We start from the raw sequence: 21,603 nt of genomic DNA on the forward strand, positions 1-21,603 counted from the left end.
TCCCTAGGCAATTTATTTCAGTGCTTAACCACACTGACAGTTAGGAAGTTTTTTCTAATGTCCAACCTAAACTGCCCTTGCTGCAATTTAAGCCCCTTGCTTCTTGTCCTATTCTCAGATGTTAAGAATTTTCTCCCTCCTCCTTGCAACAGCCTTTTATGTACTTGGAAACTGGTGTTATGTCCCTTCTCAGTCTTCTCTTCTCCAGACTAAACGAATCAAATTTTTTCAATCTTCCTTCATAGGTCATGTTTCCTAGACCTTTAATCATTTTTGTTGTTCTTCTCTGGGTGTTCTCCAATTTGTCCACATCTTTCCTGAAATGTGGCACCCAGAACTGGACATAATACTCCAGTTGAGGCCTAATCAGCGCAGGGTATATTGGAAGAATTACTTCTCGTGTCTTGCTTACAGCACTCTTGCTAATACTTTCCAGAATGATGTTGCTTTTTTTGCAATAGTGTTACACTGTTGACTCATATTTAGCTTCCTATCCACTATGACTCCCAGTACTCTTCTGCAGTACTCTTTCCTAGGCGCTTATTTTCCATTTTGTATGTGTGCAGTTAGACGCTGAACATATGAGCAAGAACCAGCCAGCCAAGCAGCTGAGAGAGGGAATGTTTGGTTCCAACTCAGAGTCCTGGCCCTCCCCACCCGGTGTACCATCTCCAGGCATGTCTATCCCTCCCTTCATCAAAGGAAGGACATTTTAAAAAAAAACCTCCCAGAATACCTATGTGGGGAATCTCTTTCTGACTCCCTGCTAGTGGCTGGCTGAAAGCCTGAAGCATGAGCTTCAGGAACATAAGAAATAAACTGGAATTGAGCCCCAAGACTGTTAAGCCCTGACCTCTAACTCCCTAACCTCAATCACAAGCAATCCCATCAGACAACTGCACTCATTAATTTGTCCAGCTCTGTCTCTTAAAACTAATTAAATTATTTGCCCCCAAAACTCCTATAAGGAGACTGTTCCAGAACCTCTCCCCTCTCATGGTTGGAAACCTTCTTCCAGTTTCTAGCCTGAATTTGTTCATGGCCAGTTTTTATCCATTTGTTCCTGTCCCAACATTGTGCTTTAGCTTCATAAGAACTTAAGAATATCCATACTGGGTCAGACTCAGACCAATGTTCCATCTAGCCCAGTATCCTGTCTTCCAACAGTGGCCAGTGCTGGGTGCCCTGAAGGAATGAACAGAACAGGTAATCATCAAGTGATCCATTCCCTGTCGCCCATTCTAAAGCTCTCTAACCTTTCTGTCATTTCTCCAGGCCACATGTATTTATAAAGAGAGCAATCATATCCCCTTTCAGACTTATTTTGCTAGACTAAACTAGCCAAGAGCTTCCAGACTTCTATCATAAGCCCCTCCCCCATTCCCATAAACATCCTTGTAGCTCTTCTCTACACATGTTCCAGTTTAAATTCAGCTATCTAGAACCTGGGTGACCAGAATTGTACATGGAATTTTATATGAGGTCTTTCCAGTGCCTTGTACAAAGGATAATACTTCTCTACCTATGGGATACAATGGACAAGAAGATGGATATGAATCAACAGTGTGCCCTTGTTGCCAAGAAGGCTAATGACATTTTGGGCTGTACAAGTAAGGGCATTGCCAGCAGATAGAGGGACATGATCATTCCCCTCTATTTGGCACTCGTGGGGCCTCATCTGGAGTACTGTGTCCAGTTTTGGGCTCCACACTACAAGAAGGATGTGGAAAAATTGGAAAGAGTCTGGCAGAGGGCAACAAAAATGATTAGGGGGCTGGAGCACATGACTTATGAGGAGAGGCTGAGGGAACTGGGATTGTTTAGTTTGCAGAAGAGAAGAATGAGGGGGGATTTTATAGCTGCTTTCAGCTACCTGAAAGGGAGTTCCAAAGAGGATGGATCTAGACTGTTCTCAGTGGCGGTAGATGACAGAACAAGGAGTAATGGTCTCAAGTTGCAGTGGGGGAGGTTTAGGTTGGATATTTGGAAAAACTTTTTCACTAAGAGGGTGGTGAAGCACTGGAATGGGTTACCTAGGGAGGTGGTGGAATCTCCTTCCATAGAGGTTTTTAAGATCAGGCTTGACAAAGCTGTGGCTGGGATGATTTAGCTGGGGATTGGTCCTGATTTGAGCAGGGGGTTGGATTAAATGACCTCCTGAGGTCCCTTCCAATGTTCCCTCTAATTTTTGACCGACCGTGTGTGCAAAAAAATTCTTCTGTACAAATTTTTGTATTTCTGTGCAAATTTTTGTGCACGTGGTGTTTCACCATGTGCATGATGTTTAGGATCTGTGTGCATCTGCACAGGCACACAGCATAGAGGGAACAGTACTTCCATCCCTGATATTCTATGATTCTATATTATCTCTGTATATGGCACTGGTGATATCAGTCATGGAATAGTGAGTGTAGTTTTGTGTAATCAAATTAAAATGGATGTTGAAGAGAAACTCTGGAGCACTTCAAGAAAGACCTACAAGAGTTTCCTGAAGTAGAAAACATGAGAGACTTAAGGAGATCAGTCTATTCATGTAATAGAAGAGAAGGTTAGTAAGCAACCTGGTCAAGATCTTAAAGTACCTATATAGGGAGAAGATATATAATACTAGATGGTTCTTTTAGGTAGCAGACAGAGTCTTAACAAGACCCAGTGTCTGGAAGTTGAAGTTAGACACATTCAAACTGGAAATAAGGTGCACATTTTAAATAGTGAGTGTAATTAACTATTAGAAAGTTTACCAAAGTCATAGATTATCTATCATTTGGCATCTTTAAATAGAAATGGGATATTTTTCTAAAATATTTGCTCTAGTTCAACCAGAAATTATTGGGAGTTGTTCAGGAATTAATGGTTGAAATTCTGGAGGTCAGAGTATGTGACCCTCTGATTTTATAGTCTATGAATTTATGAAAATGTCTAACTAAGGAAGAGTATGCATGGATCCTTTAGTTAGAATCTATGTTTCTTTTCTTCATGGTTGTACGTTTGTGTTTCTGTTTGCTTTGTTTTTGTTCAGATAGTGATTCCTCAGAATTTTAGAATGCCTGCTGATTTTTTAAACGACCCAAGACAATTACATATTTAAAAAGTCTTAAATAGAATAACATATGTTATTGAAATTGTTCAGCCAAAACAGTATGAGCGCTGTGAGCAAACGCTTTTCCTGCATTCCTTTGAAAAAGTACATACAGTGTTTTCCCAGATCATTTTGAGCAATTGTCTACATCTGGAGAAAAGTAAAGAAAGAAAGAAAGAAAGAAAGAAAGAAAGAAAGAAAGAAAGAAAGAAAGAAATCTGTTCCACATTTGCCCGCTCTTTGAGTGTTTTATTTATTTATGAGATAGCGTACCAAAATATGGAGAGATAAAGCTAAGGTGCTACATTGACCTTTTCTTATATTCAGAATGTTATATTCAAAACGTACATTTTTTAATACTCCAGAGTTTTCATCTTGAATTTTTTCACTTGTCTGGTGTATGCTTTGGGGATAGAGGCATCAGAAGGCTCCACATTCATTTTTCTACATTTAGTGAAACAAAAAAATGCGACATTAAAACTCTGAATGTGACAAAAGACCAGCGTGATAAATATATTTACAATCTCATAGTTAAAGTGAAATGTCACTCGCAGATTAAACCAATTTATAATTTTGTTTCAGAATGTGTTGTAGATTAATTAGAGAGGAATATGACAATGCAAAAACAATAACGTTATCTAATAACGTTCCGGGAGGAATCAACCACTTCAAGTTTATTGTTGATTTTCATTAAAATTCCCTATTTTCCCTCTCTTTTATATCTTGTAATAATCATCTCAGTTATTAAAAATACTAGGAAGCTTCTATTTTTCTCAGTGCACTGAGTGCCTCGGGTACTCCTTGGGTTTTCTTGAATTTGCTGTGATATTTTCCAATTTTTTTCAGATAACTTTTGGCCAATCTGAAAGCTTCCTCAGCTCCTTCTCTTGGAAAATATGAAAGTCTTTATCCCTTTTCCGAAGAAGTGAAGTATTTTAAGGATAAATCTAGAATTTGATATGGATTTTATATTACGAAGGCAGAACAAATTTTGTTAAAAAGTAAACGTAAGCCAGTATACTGCAGTTTATGATTGAAAATGTGAGAGTCGCTGTTTACCACTGTGGATAAGAAGTTCTGGAGCAGAATCGGCAGATTTTCTTGGCAATTTACATAGCACCAAACAATTCCTCTGAATGACTTAGGTATAAAAGAGATCTCTTGCGCTTGCAATTTATTTCCGACTCCAGGCACAGTATTTCTCAGTTTAAATAACTCTTATTCTTGCTTATGATATCACTGTGTAAGAGTCTTGAATAAGAATCGGAGATAATTCCTCAGATATATGAGCATTTAATCCCATTATGGAGGATGGGGATTTATATGCGATGAGATGCTATATAGAGAATAAATGCAAGGTAAAATATATTACTTTTTAATGTATAGATTGAGAATGGAAAGTCTGAGCTCGAGTTTTGCTTTGGTATTTTGTGTGCTCTTTTGAAAAACATTTTTTCAACCAGGAGCGGATTTAGCGATACAAGCACAAAGTTAAAATAAACTGTAAAGTGCTCCTATTAACCGGAAGATGTTAGTTAAAAGTTAGCGACGGGTTCTAACTACAGTTCTTCACCCTGGAAATATTATCTGTAGAAAAGGTTTTTTTTATAAGAAGCGTGCTGATTGCATAGTGAGAAGCTCATGCAGATGGATATAAATTAAAGGCGGTTAGTGAGATTTCTCATCTAAACGTTCATGTCCAGATGTGGAAGCTTTGTATAATTAGATATTTAGGTACTTTCAGAGATACGCGCGGAGTCATCTGGAGTGGTGGTGGCACACACGAAGGAAAATTAGTGAAAAATGAAACCAGTTTCGCTTTTCATATATTTTAAGATTCATTTGATATGACTGTTTAAAGGCTTGCTCTACAATAGGAAAATTACGTGCATAGCTATGCAGATATAATTGTAATATAGTATTATATAAGTATATATAATTTTTGATTGTTAATTATAACGTTATAATTTATAACAGCATAGCTATGACGGTAAAATCGTTTTATGGACACACTTATCCTGGAACAACAACAACAATCATAAATAATAAATACATTAATAATGAGATTGTAGCCATATAGAAAAGAGATTTAAAATTGAAAGTGACTGCAGAAGGATTGAAAATAAAATCCAGGTCTGAACTAAATATTTTGAAGAAAAACCTTAATGAATATAAGAATGGTGACAAATCACGAGTAGAAATAATTGTCCATTCTCACTGATAAGGAAGACTCTGATGTTGATTTTTAAGAACAGGAAGAAATGTGGGGGGTTATATCAACTGCCTTGACCGGAGGAGTGTTCCCGTTATATATAAGTCAAATTCACACTTGGGATCGTGTTGAGTGCTCAGTATTGCTGTACGTACAGGTATCAACAATGGACGGGTCAGGGGGAGGGATTGCTTGTTTGCATGTGGCAAGAAGTTTGAAGGGTTTTTTTTTTTTCATTTGACGATCTCACCAGAGTTAGATATACTTTTATCAGCTCCACATTTCATTATTTCAATGCACTGTGTCCATGGGACTACCTTTGAGGACCACGGGGACACTTCATTGAGTGCAAAATGCGGATATACATATATTTCCTGACACTTCTGGTAAGGAACAGATTGCAGATGTGCTCATTACTCTGCACTGGAATAGAGGTGGTTTCTAGATGAAGTTTAAAGTATTGGTTTTGGCCTATAAAAGCTATGAGTTACTTTGAGTGTGGTTATTTCCCCTGGTATGCTGCTGTGACGATTGGGATCAGTGGAGTCACTTCAGCTAAAGTTTAACAGGATAGTTTGTATAATAAATTAAAACAAGAGGGACAAATCTGAAGGCATTTTGAAGGGTTCTGTATTCTGAACCTTATTCTTCTTCTTAGTTTGACAGAGCCTGGATTTATAAGAAGTTGCATGACCTGTCTATGTTGTTAGGGTTCCCCTAGGAAGGTAGTTCGAATAGACACCTGAATGAGATGAAGGACGAGAGTGTTAGTGTGGTGAACTGGAAGGGTCTAATTTTGGTTATTGAACCACAAGAACTCTCTTGTATGAGCTTTTAAAAGATGTCTGTAAATGCCTAGAGTTTAGACAAGTTCTTTTGGATAAATATAAATAAATAAGGCCAAATCCTGAAGTCTTCACTCTAACAAAATTCCTAATGACTCCAAGTGACACTTTCCATTGGAAAAGATCTGCAAACTCAGGAATTAATTATTCGCTAGAGACTATATATTTATATGTTCGTGGTACTATACTTTAATGTCGTTTTCTCTTTTGGGCACTATACGGAGAGTTGTAAAATTAGCTTTATATTTCCCTCTGAAATATAAACAAGAAAAGTTGTTTACTTACATCTTATGAGCCACAGCCACTAAACGTCTGATGAATGTGTTAATTTTTGCTGAGACTCCAATGCAGTTTTACAGAGCGGAAGAGGAAATTCTGGATATAAATGATAATGCTCCCAGGTTCCCCAAATAAAAAAAAACTATGTTAAAAATAAGTGAGATGATAGCACCCGGAGTGCTGTTCCCGCTAGATGACGCGTAGGATCCTTATGTGGGGATTAAGCTTTCTCCAGAGCTTTGATCTCAGTGACAATAAACGCTTCATACTGGATGTGCAGACTGTCTGAGACTCGATATGCAGAACTCGTGTTGGAGAAAGCTCTGAACCAGAAGGACCAGATTGTTCATTATTTAGCCCTCACAGCCACTGACCGTGGGGATCTGGTCACAGGATTTACATAGATAAATCCATGTCAAATGACGAGAAGCCAACTTTTAGTCAACCTGAATATAAAAAGGCAGAGATGCTTAATGACTTCTTTGTTTTGGTTTTCACTAAGAAGGTTGGTGGTGATTGGATGTCTAATATAGTGAATACCAGTGAAAATGAGGTAGGATCAGAAGAGGCTAAAATAGGGAAAGAACAAGTTAAAAATTACTTGGACAAATTTGATGTCTTCAAGTTACCAGGGCTGGATGAAATACATCCTAGAATACTCAAGGAGCTGACTGAGGAGATATCTGAGCCATTAGCAATTATCTTTGAGAAGTCATGGAAGATGGGAGAGATTCCAGAAGACTGGAAAATGGCAAATATAGTGCCCATCTATAAAGAGGGAAATAAGGACAACCCAGGAAATTACAGACCAGTCAGCTTAACTTCTGTACCCAGAAAGATAATGGAGCAAATAATTAAGCAATCAATTTGCAAACATCTAGAAGATAATATGGTGATAAGTAACAATCAGCCTGGATTTGTCAAAAACAAATCATGTCAAATCAACCTGATAGCTTTCTTTGACAGAGTAACAAGCCTTGTGGATGGGGGGAAGCAGGAGACATGGTATATGTTGACTTTAGTAAAGTTTTTAATACTGTCTTGCATGACTATCTCATAAACAAACTAGGGAAATGAAACCTAGATGGAGTTACTATAAGGTGGGTGCAAAACTGGTTGGAAAACCATTCCTAGAGAGTAATTATCAGTGGTTCACAGTCATGCTGGAAGGACATAATGAGTGGGGTCCTGCAGGGATCGGTTCTGTGTCTAGCTCTGTTCAATATCTTCATCGATGATTTAGATAATGGCATAGAGAGTACATTTATAAAGTTTGCAGCCAATACCAAGTTGGGAAGAGTTGCAAGTGCTTTGAAGGATAGGATTAAAATTCAAAATGACCTGGACAAACTGGAGAAATAGTCTGAAGTATATGGGATGAAATTCAATAAGGACAAATGCAAAGTACTTCATTTAGGAAGGAACAATCAGTTGCACACATACAAAATGGGAAATGACTGCCTAGGAAGGAGTACTGCGGAAAGGGATCTGAGGGTCATAGTGGACCAGAAGCTAAATATGAGTCAACAGTGTAGTGCTGTTGCAAAAAAACCAAACATCATTTTGGGATCTATTAGCAGGAGTGCTGTAAGCAAGATATGAGAAGTAATCCTTCTGCTCTACTCTGCTCTGATTAGGCCTCAAGTGGAGTATTATGTCCAGTTCTGGGTGCCACATTTCAGGAAGGATGTGAACAAATTGGAGAGAGTCCAGAGAAGAGCGACAAAAATGATTAAAGATCTAGAAAGCATGACCTATGAGGGAAGATTGAAAAAATTGGGTTTGCTTAGTCTGGAAAAGAGAAGACTGAGAGGGTACATGATACCATTTTTCAAGTATGAATCAGAGAATCATAGAACATCAGGGTTGGAAAGGACCTCAGAAGGTCATCTAGTCCAACCCCCTGCTCAAAGCAGGACCAATCCCCAACTAAATCATCCCAGCCAGAGCTTCGTCAAGCCTGACCTTAAAAACCTGTAAGGAAGGTGTCATAAACATACAGCTAAGGGTAGCATAAAATCCCTCCTTTACCTGTAAGGGGTTAAGAAGCTCAAATAACCTGGTTGGCACCTGACCAAAAGGACCAATAAGGGAAGAAGATACTTTCAAATCTGTGGAGGGAGGTTTTGTTTGCACTCTCATTGTTGTTCTCTCCAGGACAGAGAGGGACCAGGGCAGGAAAAAAACATCTCCTAAAACCCTGCCTGAAATAAGCATCCAAGATTACAAAAATTATAAGTAATAGCAAGGAAATGCATTTGCTTATCTTTTGTTTTAGCTTGTAAATTTTCCCTATGCTAAGAGGGAGGTTTATTCCTGTTTTTTATAACTTTGAAGTTTTGCCTAAAGGGGAATCCCCTGTGTTTTAAATCTTATTACCCTGTAAAAGTACCTTCCATTCTGATTTTACAGAGGTGCTTCTTTTACCATTTTTTATAATAAAGTTCTGCTTTTAAGATCCTGATTGGTTTTTAGTGTCCTAAAAACCCAAGGGTCTCGTTTGTGCTCACCTTGTTTACCTATTTGGTTGGTATATTATTCTCAAGCCTCCCCAGGAAAGAGGGTGAAGGGAATTGGGGGGTATTTTGGGGACACAGGAACTCCAAGTGGTCCTTTTTCTGAATTTTTGTCTAATTCACTTGGTGGTGGCAGTGATACCGTCCAAGGACAAGGAAGAATTTGTGCCTTGGGGAAGTTTTTAACCTAAGCTGGTAGAAATAAGATTAGGAGGTCTTTCATGCAGGTCCCCACATCTGTACCCCAGAGTTCAGAGTGGGGAGGGAACCTTGACAGAAGGAGATTCCACCATCTCCCTAGGGAACCCCTTCCAATGCTTCACCATCCTCCTAGTGAAAAAGTTTGTCCTAATATTCAACCTAAATCTCCCCCATAAAAGAACACCCGAGCCAGGCAGGAGTCAAATCTACAATCTTCTGATTGTACAATCTTATGTAAAAGGTTGTTACAATGAGGAGGAAGAAATGTTGTTTTTCTTAATCTCTGAGGATAGAACAAGAAGCAATGGGCTTAAATTGCAGCAGGTAGGCTTAGGTTGGTGTGATTGGTCTTCTGCCTCTCACTGGTAGATAAGGGGTTAAAACCACCCTGGGGAGGCTATGAAGGAGGCAGCCAATGAGGAAAAGTCTTATAGTGCCAACCAATCAGGAGAAGTTTTATTGGAACAGCCAAACATGGGCAGGCTGACCCATATAAGAAGGGAATGCTGAGCAGAGGAGGAGACAGTCACTCCCTGAAGGGTGAGGGAGGAGGAGTGACTGCTTAGAAGGTTGGAGAACCATGGACAGAGCAGTGCTGGGCAGAGTCAACAGAGTAGGAGAAAGCTCCAGGCTGACGACTGCCAGACTGAGGCCCTCATACCAGAGCGGAGAAGGTGCTAGGGCTGTGGGCAAGCAGCCTAGAGAAGGAGATATCAGAGTTGGAGGAAGAGCAGTACATGGCTGCCAGTTATAGAGTCCCTGTGTCAGGACCCAGAGTAGCAGGCACCGAGAGTAGTGGCCAGTGAATGGACTGCAGTTTGCCACTGAGACGAGCAGCTAGAATCGGGACTGCAGTTTGCCACTGTGGCAAGTGATTGGACTAAGGATTGTTGGTCCCCCGGAAGGGGGGAAAGAACCAAGTGGAGCAGAGCCAGAGGCCTGTGTCCAGAAGAGGATGATGTAGTCCGGGGTGTGATGTGGGTCCTCAATGTGGAGACAGGAGTGATGACGGGCGAGACACCACTAAATGAGGGCGCTCTGGTGAAATGAGAGCTAATTCCCAGGACAGCCAGCAGGAGGCACTGTGGTGGTGAGTCACGCCTTTTACAGTTGGACATTAAGAAAGACTGCCTGTCAGGGTGGTGAAGCACTGGAAAAAATTGCTTAGGGAAGTTGTGGAATCTTCATCATTGGAGATTTTTCAGAGCAGGTTAGACTAACCCCTTTCAGCAATGGTCTAGATAATTAGTCCTGCCATGAGTGCAGGGGACTGGACTAGATGACCTCTTGAGGTCGCTTCCAGTTCTATGATTCTATAAAAATGAGAGTGGTGGGAAACCTGCCAGAAGGTACAGTAGTAGTTTCAGTAATGCCACAGACCCTGATGAGAATTTGCCTTCAGAGGTAATATACTCACTCATTAAAATACCTCAGAAAGCTTCCCAAATATTAATTATTAATTCTATAACATGAGAGATTAAAACTAAAGGACAATACCAAATTCTATTAAATGAAAGTCCAAGCACAAGCCAGTGGAGGCTAGTTCAGTGGGTGCAGAATTCTGTTACAAATTACTGATGTTATTAATAACACACCAGAAGTTGCAGTGAAATACCTTGTCAGCTCCATAGGGACAGTTATAGCCCCTTTTAGTGTGCATGATCATGATACTGGGCAGAATGGTCAAGTCACATGCCATCACAGAAAATATCGCATGTCACTTGAGAAGTCAGTTGACAATTATTACAGTTTAGTGAATGACAGAACATTGGACAGGGAACTGGTGTTTGAATATGATGTAACTAATTTTAGATAAAAATAATGCCAGAATTGCATTCTTAAGGAAGGTCAAATCCACAAAGGTCATATCTACACTACAAGTAATGTCAGCCTAAGTTATGTCTGCATACAGTTGCTGCAGTTATTACATGTGCAAAGTATGCTCCTTGTGTCGATGGTGCGTGTCATCACCAGGAGCACTTGTATGAATGCAAAGTCCACTGCATCCTGGGTAGCTATTCCACAGTGCAATGTGTCACCATCCAGTGCAGGGTGTTTTGGGAAATTTTTGCAATGCCTCATGGAGCTGAAACACATGGCACAGGGTAGACTGGGAGCATGGGTTCAACTTCCCATAATGCAGTGTTCTCCATCCCATAATTACATCAGCACCTCTGAAATATTTTGTGCCTCTTTTCAAAATCCTCACAAACACATGCATCCCTTCTTACTGTCCACTATCTGTGACAGAAGCATGGAGCCTGCATATCTCTGCACTATTGTCATGAGCCAGCTCTTCAGTATTTGCAGAGCTGCAAGAGGACCCACAGGAAACATGACAATTTCTTGGAGGCTAGTTTGCTGTGGAACATAGAAAGAAGCAATTAAAGGTTGTTGGTTGCATTCACAGAACAGCTGCAAATGGTGGAGCACCAGTTCTGGGCCTGAGAAACAAGTACTGACTGGTGGGATCACATTGTCATGCAGGTTTGGGATGATGAACAGTGGCTTGCAGAACTTTTGAAAGCAAAAGGTCACATTCCTGGATCTGTCCAGCCCCCTAGCACAGGGACAGCAAAATGAGAGCCATGTTGACAGTTGAGAAGCAAGTGGTGATTGCAGTGTGGAAACTTGGAACACCAGTTCGCTGCTGATCAGTCACAAATGAATTTGGAGTCAGGAAATCCATGGCAGCAGCATTTGTTATGCAGGACTGTGACTCTGAGCAATGTACAGGACATAGTAGATGGCTTTGCAGCAATGGGGTTTCCAAACTGTGGTGCAGTGATAAATGGTATGCATATTTCTATTTTAGCACCAGCTCATCTTGCCACAAAGTACATTGAGAGAAAAGGATACTTTTCTATGGTAAGACAAGCACTGGTGGATTACCCAGCATACATGATACACTGACATCAACGTGGGCTGATCAAGGAAGGTGCATGACACACATCTTCAAGTACACAGGACTTTTCAGAAAGCTGTAAGCAGGGACTTTCTTTCCTGACCACAGGACTACCATTGGGAATGTTAAAATGTCAATAATGATCCTGAGAGACCCTACCTACTCCTTGCTCCAAAGGCTCATGAAGCCATATACCAGCCCCCTTGACAGCATCAAGAAGCATTTCAACTACAGGCTTAGCGGATGCAGTATGACAGTTAAATGTGTCTATGGTAATTTGAAGGGTCGCTGGTGTTGTCTACTTATGATAGTGGACCTCACTGGAAAAAATATTCTAATGGTTATGGCTTCCTGCTGTGTCCTACCAGAATATCTGTGAAGAAAAGGAGGGAAAGTTTCCACTGCAATGGAGAGTGGAGGTGGAGCAGCTGTCTGCTGAATTTGAACAGCCAAATATAAGGGCTATAAGAGCTCAGTGCAGAGCTATGTAGCTCAGGGAGGCTTTGAAAGACCATTTAAATAGTGAGTCACAGTAGTGTGTATTGCTGTAGTGCACTCTATCCGAGCTTGCTCTTTTGCAGCCCAGTATGAATTCTGAAGTGAGTATTGTATGCATAAGAACATAACATTATCAATGAACTTATTAATATTGTCTGATAAACAGGTTATGGTTATGGACAAAATGAACTAACAGGAAATGTTGGGGTGTCAGACATGCTCATCACCAGCCTGCATATGTTGTTAACTAATTTAAGACAAATGTTGTTCCAAAAAATAGAATTTTATTCTGTGACATGAACCAGGTAAATAAAAAAAAACATTTAAAACATTATAAAACTTAATAAATTAAGGGAACTCAATTTAAAAGGGAAAAGATCAGTCATTTCCTTTTCAAGTTCACATACACCAACCATGTTTTTCACAGGTCAGTGTATTTGCAGCTGTGATTTTCTTTAATGTCTCCTGAGGAGGAGTGGTAGGGGTAGTGCAGCAGCCCCTGACGTCATGTGGAATGTTGAAGGGGGATGTAAGAAGGGCCCAACATTGAGTTGTCTATGGGCTGCAGAGGGAGGCAAGCATGGGATTCTTGAAGCTGCAGGTCTACCAGTGTCCACAGCATCTCCGTTTGCTGCCTGAGAAACCCCATTGTGTCCAGGTGCATCCCCCTCTCCTTTTCCTGTTTGGAATCCTGGGCCTTTTTCCTCTCCATTCTTTCTTTAAATAAAATAAATGGAGATATGCCTAGCTCATAGAGCTGGAAGGGACCCTGAAAGATCATTGAGTCCAGACCCTGCCTTCAGTAGCAGGACCAAGTACTGATTTTTTTCCCAGATCCCTAAGTGGCCCCCTCAAGGATTGAGCTCACAGCACTGGCTTTAGCAAGCTAATGCTCAAACCACTGAGCTATCTCTCCCCTTCCTTTCACCAAGCTGTCCACAAGGGTCAGCCTCCAGGCCCCGGTCATATTTTCTGATGCAGCACAGCCTTGGAGCATCTCCTGAAACATGTCATCCCAAGTCCTTTTCTTTCTCCTCCTTATCTGGCTCTGGCCTTCTGCTGGTGTGGAAAGGGAGACCCTCAGTGCCACAATACCAGCAGCTGCAGATACAACACACGGAGGTACCATTGTCAGGGTATTTGAGACAGAAATTGAAACTTATGATACTGAACTCACTCTCCTTGAACATCATACATTTTAAGCACTAAATTCTCACTTCTCCTTGGGATTGATACAGCATGGCACCAGTCACAGCACCATTCATGGTGAGTGTGGCACTCCAAGGGGAAGTGTTGTGGAAATGAGAGGGGGATATCTCACAGGCATGACTATATGTGTATAGGGCAATGTAACTGAATAATGGCACCATTTTCCACAGGCAGTGATCATGGGCAGCGAGTGAACCACTGGCTTGAGGAGGCTAGTGCCCCACTCCTTCTGCCCAAGACCTCCCCCTTCTGCACCCCCTTCTGGAGCCCAGAGCCCTCACACACTCCTGTGGCCACTGGCTCCTGCTCAGGTTAGCATCCAAGGCCCTGGACTGCTTGGGACAGCACTGCTCAGCCTCCCTGGACAGCACTGAAAGGCTGAGCAGCATGACCCCAGCCTTCCCAGACCCAGAGTGCCGGGAGACCCGGTCCCAGCCTCCCCAGCCCCGGAGCACTGGGTGGCCAGGCAGCATGGCCCCAGCCCCCACGGCCCTCTAGTGCCAGGAGGCCTAGCAGTGCCCTGCAGTGCCAGGAGGCTGTGAAGTGTGGCTGCAGCCCCAAAATGCTGGGAAGCCTGGCAATGTGGGCCCAGCCTCCCCAGTCCCAGACCGCCGGGAGGCCCAGCCCCAGCCTCCCCAGTACCGGAGCACTGGTTAGCCAGGCAGCATGGCCCAAGTGCCAGCCCCAGCTGGGACCATGGCACAGAAGAAGAACTGCCCACGGAGCAGGAAGTAGGAGGGGAACTGGGGCAGAGTGTGGGTGGGGTCACACCTGGCTGTTTGGGTAGGCTCAGCCTCCCCCAGCCTATGACACCAGCCGCTCATGGCAGTGGTGATTTTAGCTGATATTTCACTCCTGAAGGTAACAGAGACAGAGAGAGCACAGCAGCTGCTGGTGGCCTATTGGCATCCAGGCCTGTATACTGCTAGCCTGTGTATTGCAATTGTGCCTGCTGAAGTAATTGCTGATTGGCATGGGAAACTGTCTTACAACAGCAGAAGAAATAAGGCAGCCCTCTCTTGAAGCCTTTAGCAGAGGATTGCTGGCTACCTCCATGAAAGTTTCACGGACATCTCTATCGAGGATTCATGGGACATCCCAGTGCACATAAACAAACTGTTCCACATGGCCCCCTCTAACTCTAGAAGGGAATGAAAGGAGATAGTAACTTTACTACATCTCTTAATTGTTTCATTACCTCTTCTAGCACACGTGAAAAAGAGTAGATCAACATATGTGTCCTGCTACTTTGAGGGTTCCATTCCTATATTTTCAAAGCAAACAGCATACTTACCAAAGATTCCTTCCCCTGCACCAGGCTCACCCATGCTCAGCTGTCAAGACTGGCTGGGCTGAAGCTAAAAACATGTCCTGGCTTCCTGCATAGCTGAATATCCTGGTCACTTTTCCCCAATACTCCTCCTCTTTCTCATCCACCTTCTCCTCCTCCTCACTGTTCTTGGCAGGGGCCTGTGACTCTCCAAAGTATCTACAGGGTTCTTGGGAGGGGGGTCTCCACCGAAGATGGCATGCAGCTCTTTGTAAAAGTGGCAGGTCTGTGGCTCTACACCAGATCATTTGTTGGCCTCCCTTTCTTTGTGATATGCCTGCCGTAGCTTCTTGGCTTTAATGTGGCACTGCTGCTGGTCCCTCTTGTAATCCTTCTCCTCCATGTCCCAAGAATCTGCTCATAGATGTCAACATTTCTATGGGTGGTTTGGAGCTGTGCCTGCACAGCCTCTTCTCCCCACAAACACAGGAGAGCCAATTCCTCCTGTGTACTCCAGACAGGAGCGCATCTGCAGCATGGAGCCAACATGGTCAGATGGGCAGTTGCACACAATGGAAAGTTGCTAGGTGTGCTTGCCAAGCTGAGCATCCAGGAAAAGCAATTTCAAAAATTCACAGAGCTTTAATGGGGAGGGGAGGCGTCCTGTCCATGTGACCCCTGGGTAGTGGAGTTCACAACCATGACCAGAGCAGTTACTTTGGGGCAATGGGGGACATCTCCTGGAAGACAGTAACAGTCATTGTAATTAATACAGTGTCTATACTTGGAATCGGCAACCTTTGGCACACGGCCCACCAAGGTAAGCATCCTGGTGGGCTAGGCCGGTGTGTTTACCTGCTGCGTCTGCAGGTTCAGCCGATTGTGGCTCCCACTGGCCGCGGTTCGCTGCTCCAGGTCAATGGGGGCTGCAGGCCATGTGCCAAAGGTTGCCAGTCCCTGGTCTACACTGACACTGCATCGACCTAACTACATTGACCTTGACTATATGCTGCTTGAGTAGGTATTATTATTAAGTCAGTTTAGCTGGATAGTTAAGAGCATGGGTGGCACTGGGGGGAGGGCTTGTGGTGCTCTGCCCATGGCAAGTGAAGGGTCCTTGGCCCTCCACAGTGGCCTGGACTGATCCACTCTGGCCTGGGCTCCTGGGCCCTGCCCCTATCGTCACTGCTCCCTGAGGGCTCTGCTGGCTCAGAGCCGGGTCCCCCAAATTTTGCTAATAGTTATCATGATCTTCAAAATGGTTACTTAAAATTTTTCATGCTGAATTTATCAATCCATGATACTTTGACAAATTTATTAGGAAGAAATATTACATAGAGTAAGTAGTTGATTGGTATAATGGATAAGAACATAGAAATGGCCATACTGGATCAGACCAATGGTCCATCTAACCCAGCATCCTCTCCAGGGTCTCCAAGAGTGGGTTCAGGCCCCAGTGAAAATTTTTTTCAGGCCCCCCAGGAAGGGCAGACAGGCTAAACAGGACCGATGAAGCCAGGGAAGCTGGGCCCTGGGCCCCCTTCTGGACCATGGGTCCCCAGTAATTTGTACCGGTTTCCCCGCCTCTCGTCGACCCTGATCCTCTGACAGTGGCTAGTGCCAGATGCTTCAGAGGGAATGACCAGAATGGGGCAATCTTTGAGTGATCTGGCAGTCAGAAGTTTAGGGACACCCAGAGCATGGGATTGTATTCCTGGCCATCTTAGCTAATAGCCATTGATAGGCATAATGTGTTTTTCAGAAGAATATATGCACAGTTATGATATATACATTTAGAAGATATTTTGTTTAGCATTATTAACTGATGTTTTTAACAGAAAATTAAAAACTATATTTCACCTTTTTAAATAAATTCATCTTAGAAGTAAACTGAAAATGTGTTTTATAGATTATCTGAAAAAATGTCGAGATTTACATAGGTGTGTTCTATATATCAGTGAGAAACAATCAAATAACACCCAAAAAAACAAGAAAATACGCTCTTAGCAAGATTGTGAAAAAATCTAATCTTGAAATGTTTTGGAAGTTCTTGTACCTTTGATGATCTTTTTCATACCGATTTAAAATTCTCTACCTTGTATAGAAAGCCTCTAACTCCTAAGGGCAACACCACTTCTGGTGAAATTCCAGTGACTTTAAAGAGAGAGATTTAAATAGACTCAAAGAATAATAGAATTTGATACTACATTTTTATATTGTTAGTATTCGTTTTTAAAACATTTAATAATGAATTTCGTATAGAATTAGATTTCGATTAGAAGACATGTCTTTACATATCCATCGCTCCTACATCCACGTCATGTTTAGTCAGAGATATGATTTTAAACAGTAAATAATTATAGAATAGTGTTCAGGTTTTGGTACTGAAATGCATATTTTATTTTATTTGCTATTTTTTTAAAATAAGTGTACCCAAAAGAGAATGACTTTCAGTTTATTAATTCTGCACGCTGCAGTTACTCGGCAAAAACTCAGCGTGTCGCCGTTGGCCGACGCGAAGAGGCGGCTGCCGATCCACTGGAGCCTCCCGCAGTGCTACGAAAATAACAGAAACAGCAGCAAGACATTCTTGCCCTGTCGCTGATAAAATACGTCATTCTTCAGGATTATTGGAGACAATTGGGTGGCAACTGTGATTTCATATGTTTGTCATTTCTGCGGATTCTTTGAGCCGAACGAGAAATTAACATACCAGAACTGTCCAGAATAAAACAAACTGGACATTCGGTAAAGATGGGCGAGGAAACCAGACACAGAGAGCCGGACTGGGCAGTCAGACAGCAAGTACTGTTCTTTCCGTTCTTATTGTCTTTGTTCGGCCGGGCCGTCTCGGAGCAGATTAGTTATTCGATTCCCGAGGAAATGGCCAAAGGTTCCCTTGTGGGGAATCTCGTCAAGGATTTGGGACTGAATGTGGGACAACTGCCTCAGCGAAAGCTTAGTGTTGTCTCTGGTTTTGAAAAGCAATACTTCGCTGCTAACTCAGAAAATGGAAATCTGATTGTAAATGAAAGGATAGATCGAGAGGGAATATGCGGGGAAGCATCTCTTTGTGTCCTCAGTTTTCAGTCGGTTGTGCAAAATCCTTTTAATGTTTTTCACGTGAATGTTGAGGTCCGGGACATTAATGACAATGCACCGCGGTTCAATACTGAATATATTGATTTAGAAATTATTGAATCCACGCTGCCGGGTGCGCGATTTCCACTAGGAACGGGAAGAGATCCAGATGTAGGCATTAATTCACTACAAATTTACCAGCTCAGCCTCAATCGGTATTTTACCCTGGCGGTGAAAGAAAGCCCGGATGGCAGTAAACAGGCAGAGCTGTTACTGGAGAAACCTTTGGACCGGGAAAAGCAGAGATACCATCACTTAGTCCTGACGGCCGTGGACGGCGGAGATCCAGTCAGAACCGGTACAGCTCAGGTTAGAGTTAATGTCACTGACGCCAATGACAATCCCCCCGTGTTCACTGAAGAGATCTACAAAGTCAGCCTGAGGGAAAACCTGCCAAAGGGCTCCTTAGTGCTTCAGGTGAAAGCTGCTGATACCGACGAGGGTTTAAATGCAGAAATCATGTACTCTTTCAGCAACATCCCTGACAATGCTCGCAAATTATTCAATCTGGATCCCCGAACAGGTGAGATTACAGTGACGGGTCCTTTGGATTTCGAAGAGGTGAAATTTTATCAAGCGAACGTGGAAGCAAAGGATGGGGGAGGTCTGACAGCTCATTCTAAAGTGCAAATACAGATCCTTGACGAGAACGATAACGCCCCTGTGATTACCTTCACAATAATCTCCAATCCGGTTCCCGAAGACTCGGCCCCTGGGACTGTCCTAGCGCTCCTTAATGTCCGTGACCGAGATTCCGGAAAAAACGGAGAGGTTACCTGTGGTGTGGAAGGTAATGTACCTGTAATAATAACATTTTCTTCTAGTAATTCTTTTAAACTCGTAACCGAAAATATTCTGGACAGAGAGACAGTCTCTGATTATTCTATCACAATCACAGCCACAGACAAAGGCTCTCCCCCTCTCACTACCCAGAAAACCATCCTGTTGCAGATCTCAGATATCAATGACAACGCCCCTGTCTTTCAAAAACCTTCCTACACCGCCTGTGTGTCAGAGAACAATCCCTCGGGGGCCTCTATTTTTAGTGTAGAAGCCTCAGACCGAGATCTGGACCTGAATGCCCGAGTCACTTACTCCATCCTGAGCAGCAACCTCCGGGAGGTGCCTCTCTCCTCCTATATCTCCATTAACTCCCAGACCGGAGCTATCTATGCCCAGCGCTCCTTCGACTACGAGCAATTCCGGGAGTTTGAAGTGCAAGTACAGGCCCAAGACGGCGGGTCCCCGCCTCTCAGCAGCAATGTCACCGTCAGGGTGTTTATTCTGGATCAGAATGATAACGCCCCTCGCATCCTGTACCCTTCCCTGGGAGCCGATGGCTCCGCCTTGTTCGAGATGGTCCCTCGCTCGGCCGAGGCAGGTTATCTGGTGACGAAGGTGGTGGCGGTGGATGCTGATTCAGGACACAATGCCTGGCTCTCCTACCATCTGCTCCAGGCCACGGAACCGACGCTGTTCAGCATGGGGCTGCACACCGGGGAGATCCGGACAGCCCGCGCCTTTGCGGACAGAGATGCTGTGAAGCACAGGCTGGTCACCCTGGTGAAGGATAACGGGCAGCCGCCTCTGTCAGCCACAGTGACTCTCAACCTGCTGTTTGCCGAGAACTTCCAAGAGGCTCTTCCGGAAATGAGCGACCAATCGGGTGACTCGGTACCTCAGTCTGATTTACAGTTCTACTTGGTGCTGGCTTTAGCCTTGATCTCATTTTTGTTCCTTTTAACAATTGTAGCAGTTCTTATGATGAAATTTCGAAGATCAATGAATCCCACCGTTCTCCGGTGTTTCTCTCCTAGTTTGTACTCCAAATCCAGTGTCAGATGCCCACCAAACTATGGCGACGGGACTTTACCATATTCTTATAACCGATGTTTAGCCGTAAACTCCGGAGAAAACTATCTTAAATTTCTAAAACCAAAAGACCAAACTGTAATAGCACAGAATATCATTTCGAATGACAACTCTGGAATATTATTTTTGAGCAATGACTGCAGCGAACCCAAATCGGAGATCAGTGTTCCTGATAAGGTGAGTTTTGTGTTAGATGCCTGTTTGTTATTTGGAGTATGAAATTACTGTAAACTAAAACTAGATTTTTTTCTTTTAAAATGAACACCGTGATTAAATGGGGAATATAACAATACTCCTAGGAAAAGAACTTTTAATATATTTATTATTTCTCTTATTTGACAAGTATTAATGCAGGGAGGATTTGTGAATTACTGGTTAAATATGCAAGTTAAGATTCTTATGAAATAATGGTTATATTAAAATACCCAGAAAATAGGTTTCCGACACCCATTTTTGTCTCTACTCTGGCGCCTAACTCCAAACCGTTATCGGTGATCTCTACGGTAGTCCTTTAAACTCGTTGTTAGTGAATTAATTACTTTCAGTGTAGTTGGGAGCTTTTATCTGCATTGTTGTTTTAGGAGTTAGTCGAGTGAGGTCATTTTGACAAGAAGAGTTTTAGTTTTTCTTCGGTTTCTTAACCTCTTTCTTTCATAGTATCTGTGTAGGGTGTTATTTCACTCAAGGAAACTCTAAGTTGTTGTATAACCGGTTGCTTTTTCTTGCTGTTTTTAACGTTGCGGAGAGAGCTCTTTGGGGTAGGGATCTTCTCTATCGGTATCTTTGCATAGTGATCAGCCCCAATGGGGCCCTGACCCTGAATGAAGCCACTAAGCTGCTGCTATTACGTATATTTTGCAGTATGCATTTTGATGGAATTACGTTTTTACTTATGTTTTACTCAAGAAATAAGGTATCGTTTACAAATATTATTGAAGATTCATTTAGGATACGATGTCGCACTGATAACGTGCATATGGAGGAATTTATGTGTTTTTAGAGTGTACTTGATGTTTACTTTCAGATGTATGGAACTGAATAGAATGCTGTGACACTGGATCCCTTAAAGATTGACTGGTTGATGCATTAGGTCTTGAGTCCACTCTTCTGCCAATTTTAAATAAGGTCTTTTAGATGGTCATGTGTCCGCTATGTATATAATCCATCTCCTGTTAATTTGTTGCTTCTTTACACTATTGTTGTTAAAAGGCAAACACAGGTTCACGAACACTTTTCATAAAGCGATCACTCCAAATTTGATCTTTCAATACTTATCCTCAAAGGAAACCTGCACAACACCTCTCAGTTTCCTACTTGACTGTAACCGTACTTCCTTTCTAGCCACACCGGCTGCAATAGAAGCACCATTCCAGAGTTGTCAGGATATATAACCACTGCAGAAACAGGTTTATCTATGTAATGTTAAGAGACAGGGTGCATAATACCAGGATTTGTACATATTTACGTCCACTGTAATAACCTTTGATTTTCCTACACTTCAGAATTACCTCCCTTCTTATGTGTTGTCATCTAATTTGAGATTCTGGACTGCATCCCCATTTACTACTATCACTTT

At 42.5% G+C, this 21,603-nt stretch overlaps 1 protein-coding gene across 4 annotated transcripts in view; it reads left to right on the forward strand.

The window, feature by feature from the left end:
* Positions 1-19,417: 19,417 nt before the first annotated feature.
* Positions 19,418-21,603, forward strand: part of LOC127055754 (protocadherin gamma-C5-like) — a 342,247-nt gene continuing 340,061 nt past the window's right edge. For 3 of the 4 annotated variants that reach the window (XM_050963060.1, XM_050963062.1, XM_050963063.1), the window contains exon 1: positions 19,418-19,536. In XM_050963060.1, the coding sequence (XP_050819017.1) occupies positions 19,512-19,536 (25 nt within the window). In that variant the 5' untranslated portion in view covers positions 19,418-19,511. Of the gene's footprint in view, positions 19,554-21,603 lie in introns of all 4 variants that reach the window. The other variant, XM_050963061.1, reaches the window with a different exon arrangement.

This window comes from Gopherus flavomarginatus, chromosome 7, assembly GCF_025201925.1.
Source record: "Gopherus flavomarginatus isolate rGopFla2 chromosome 7, rGopFla2.mat.asm, whole genome shotgun sequence".
In the NCBI taxonomy this organism is placed as follows: domain Eukaryota; kingdom Metazoa; phylum Chordata; order Testudines; family Testudinidae; genus Gopherus; species Gopherus flavomarginatus.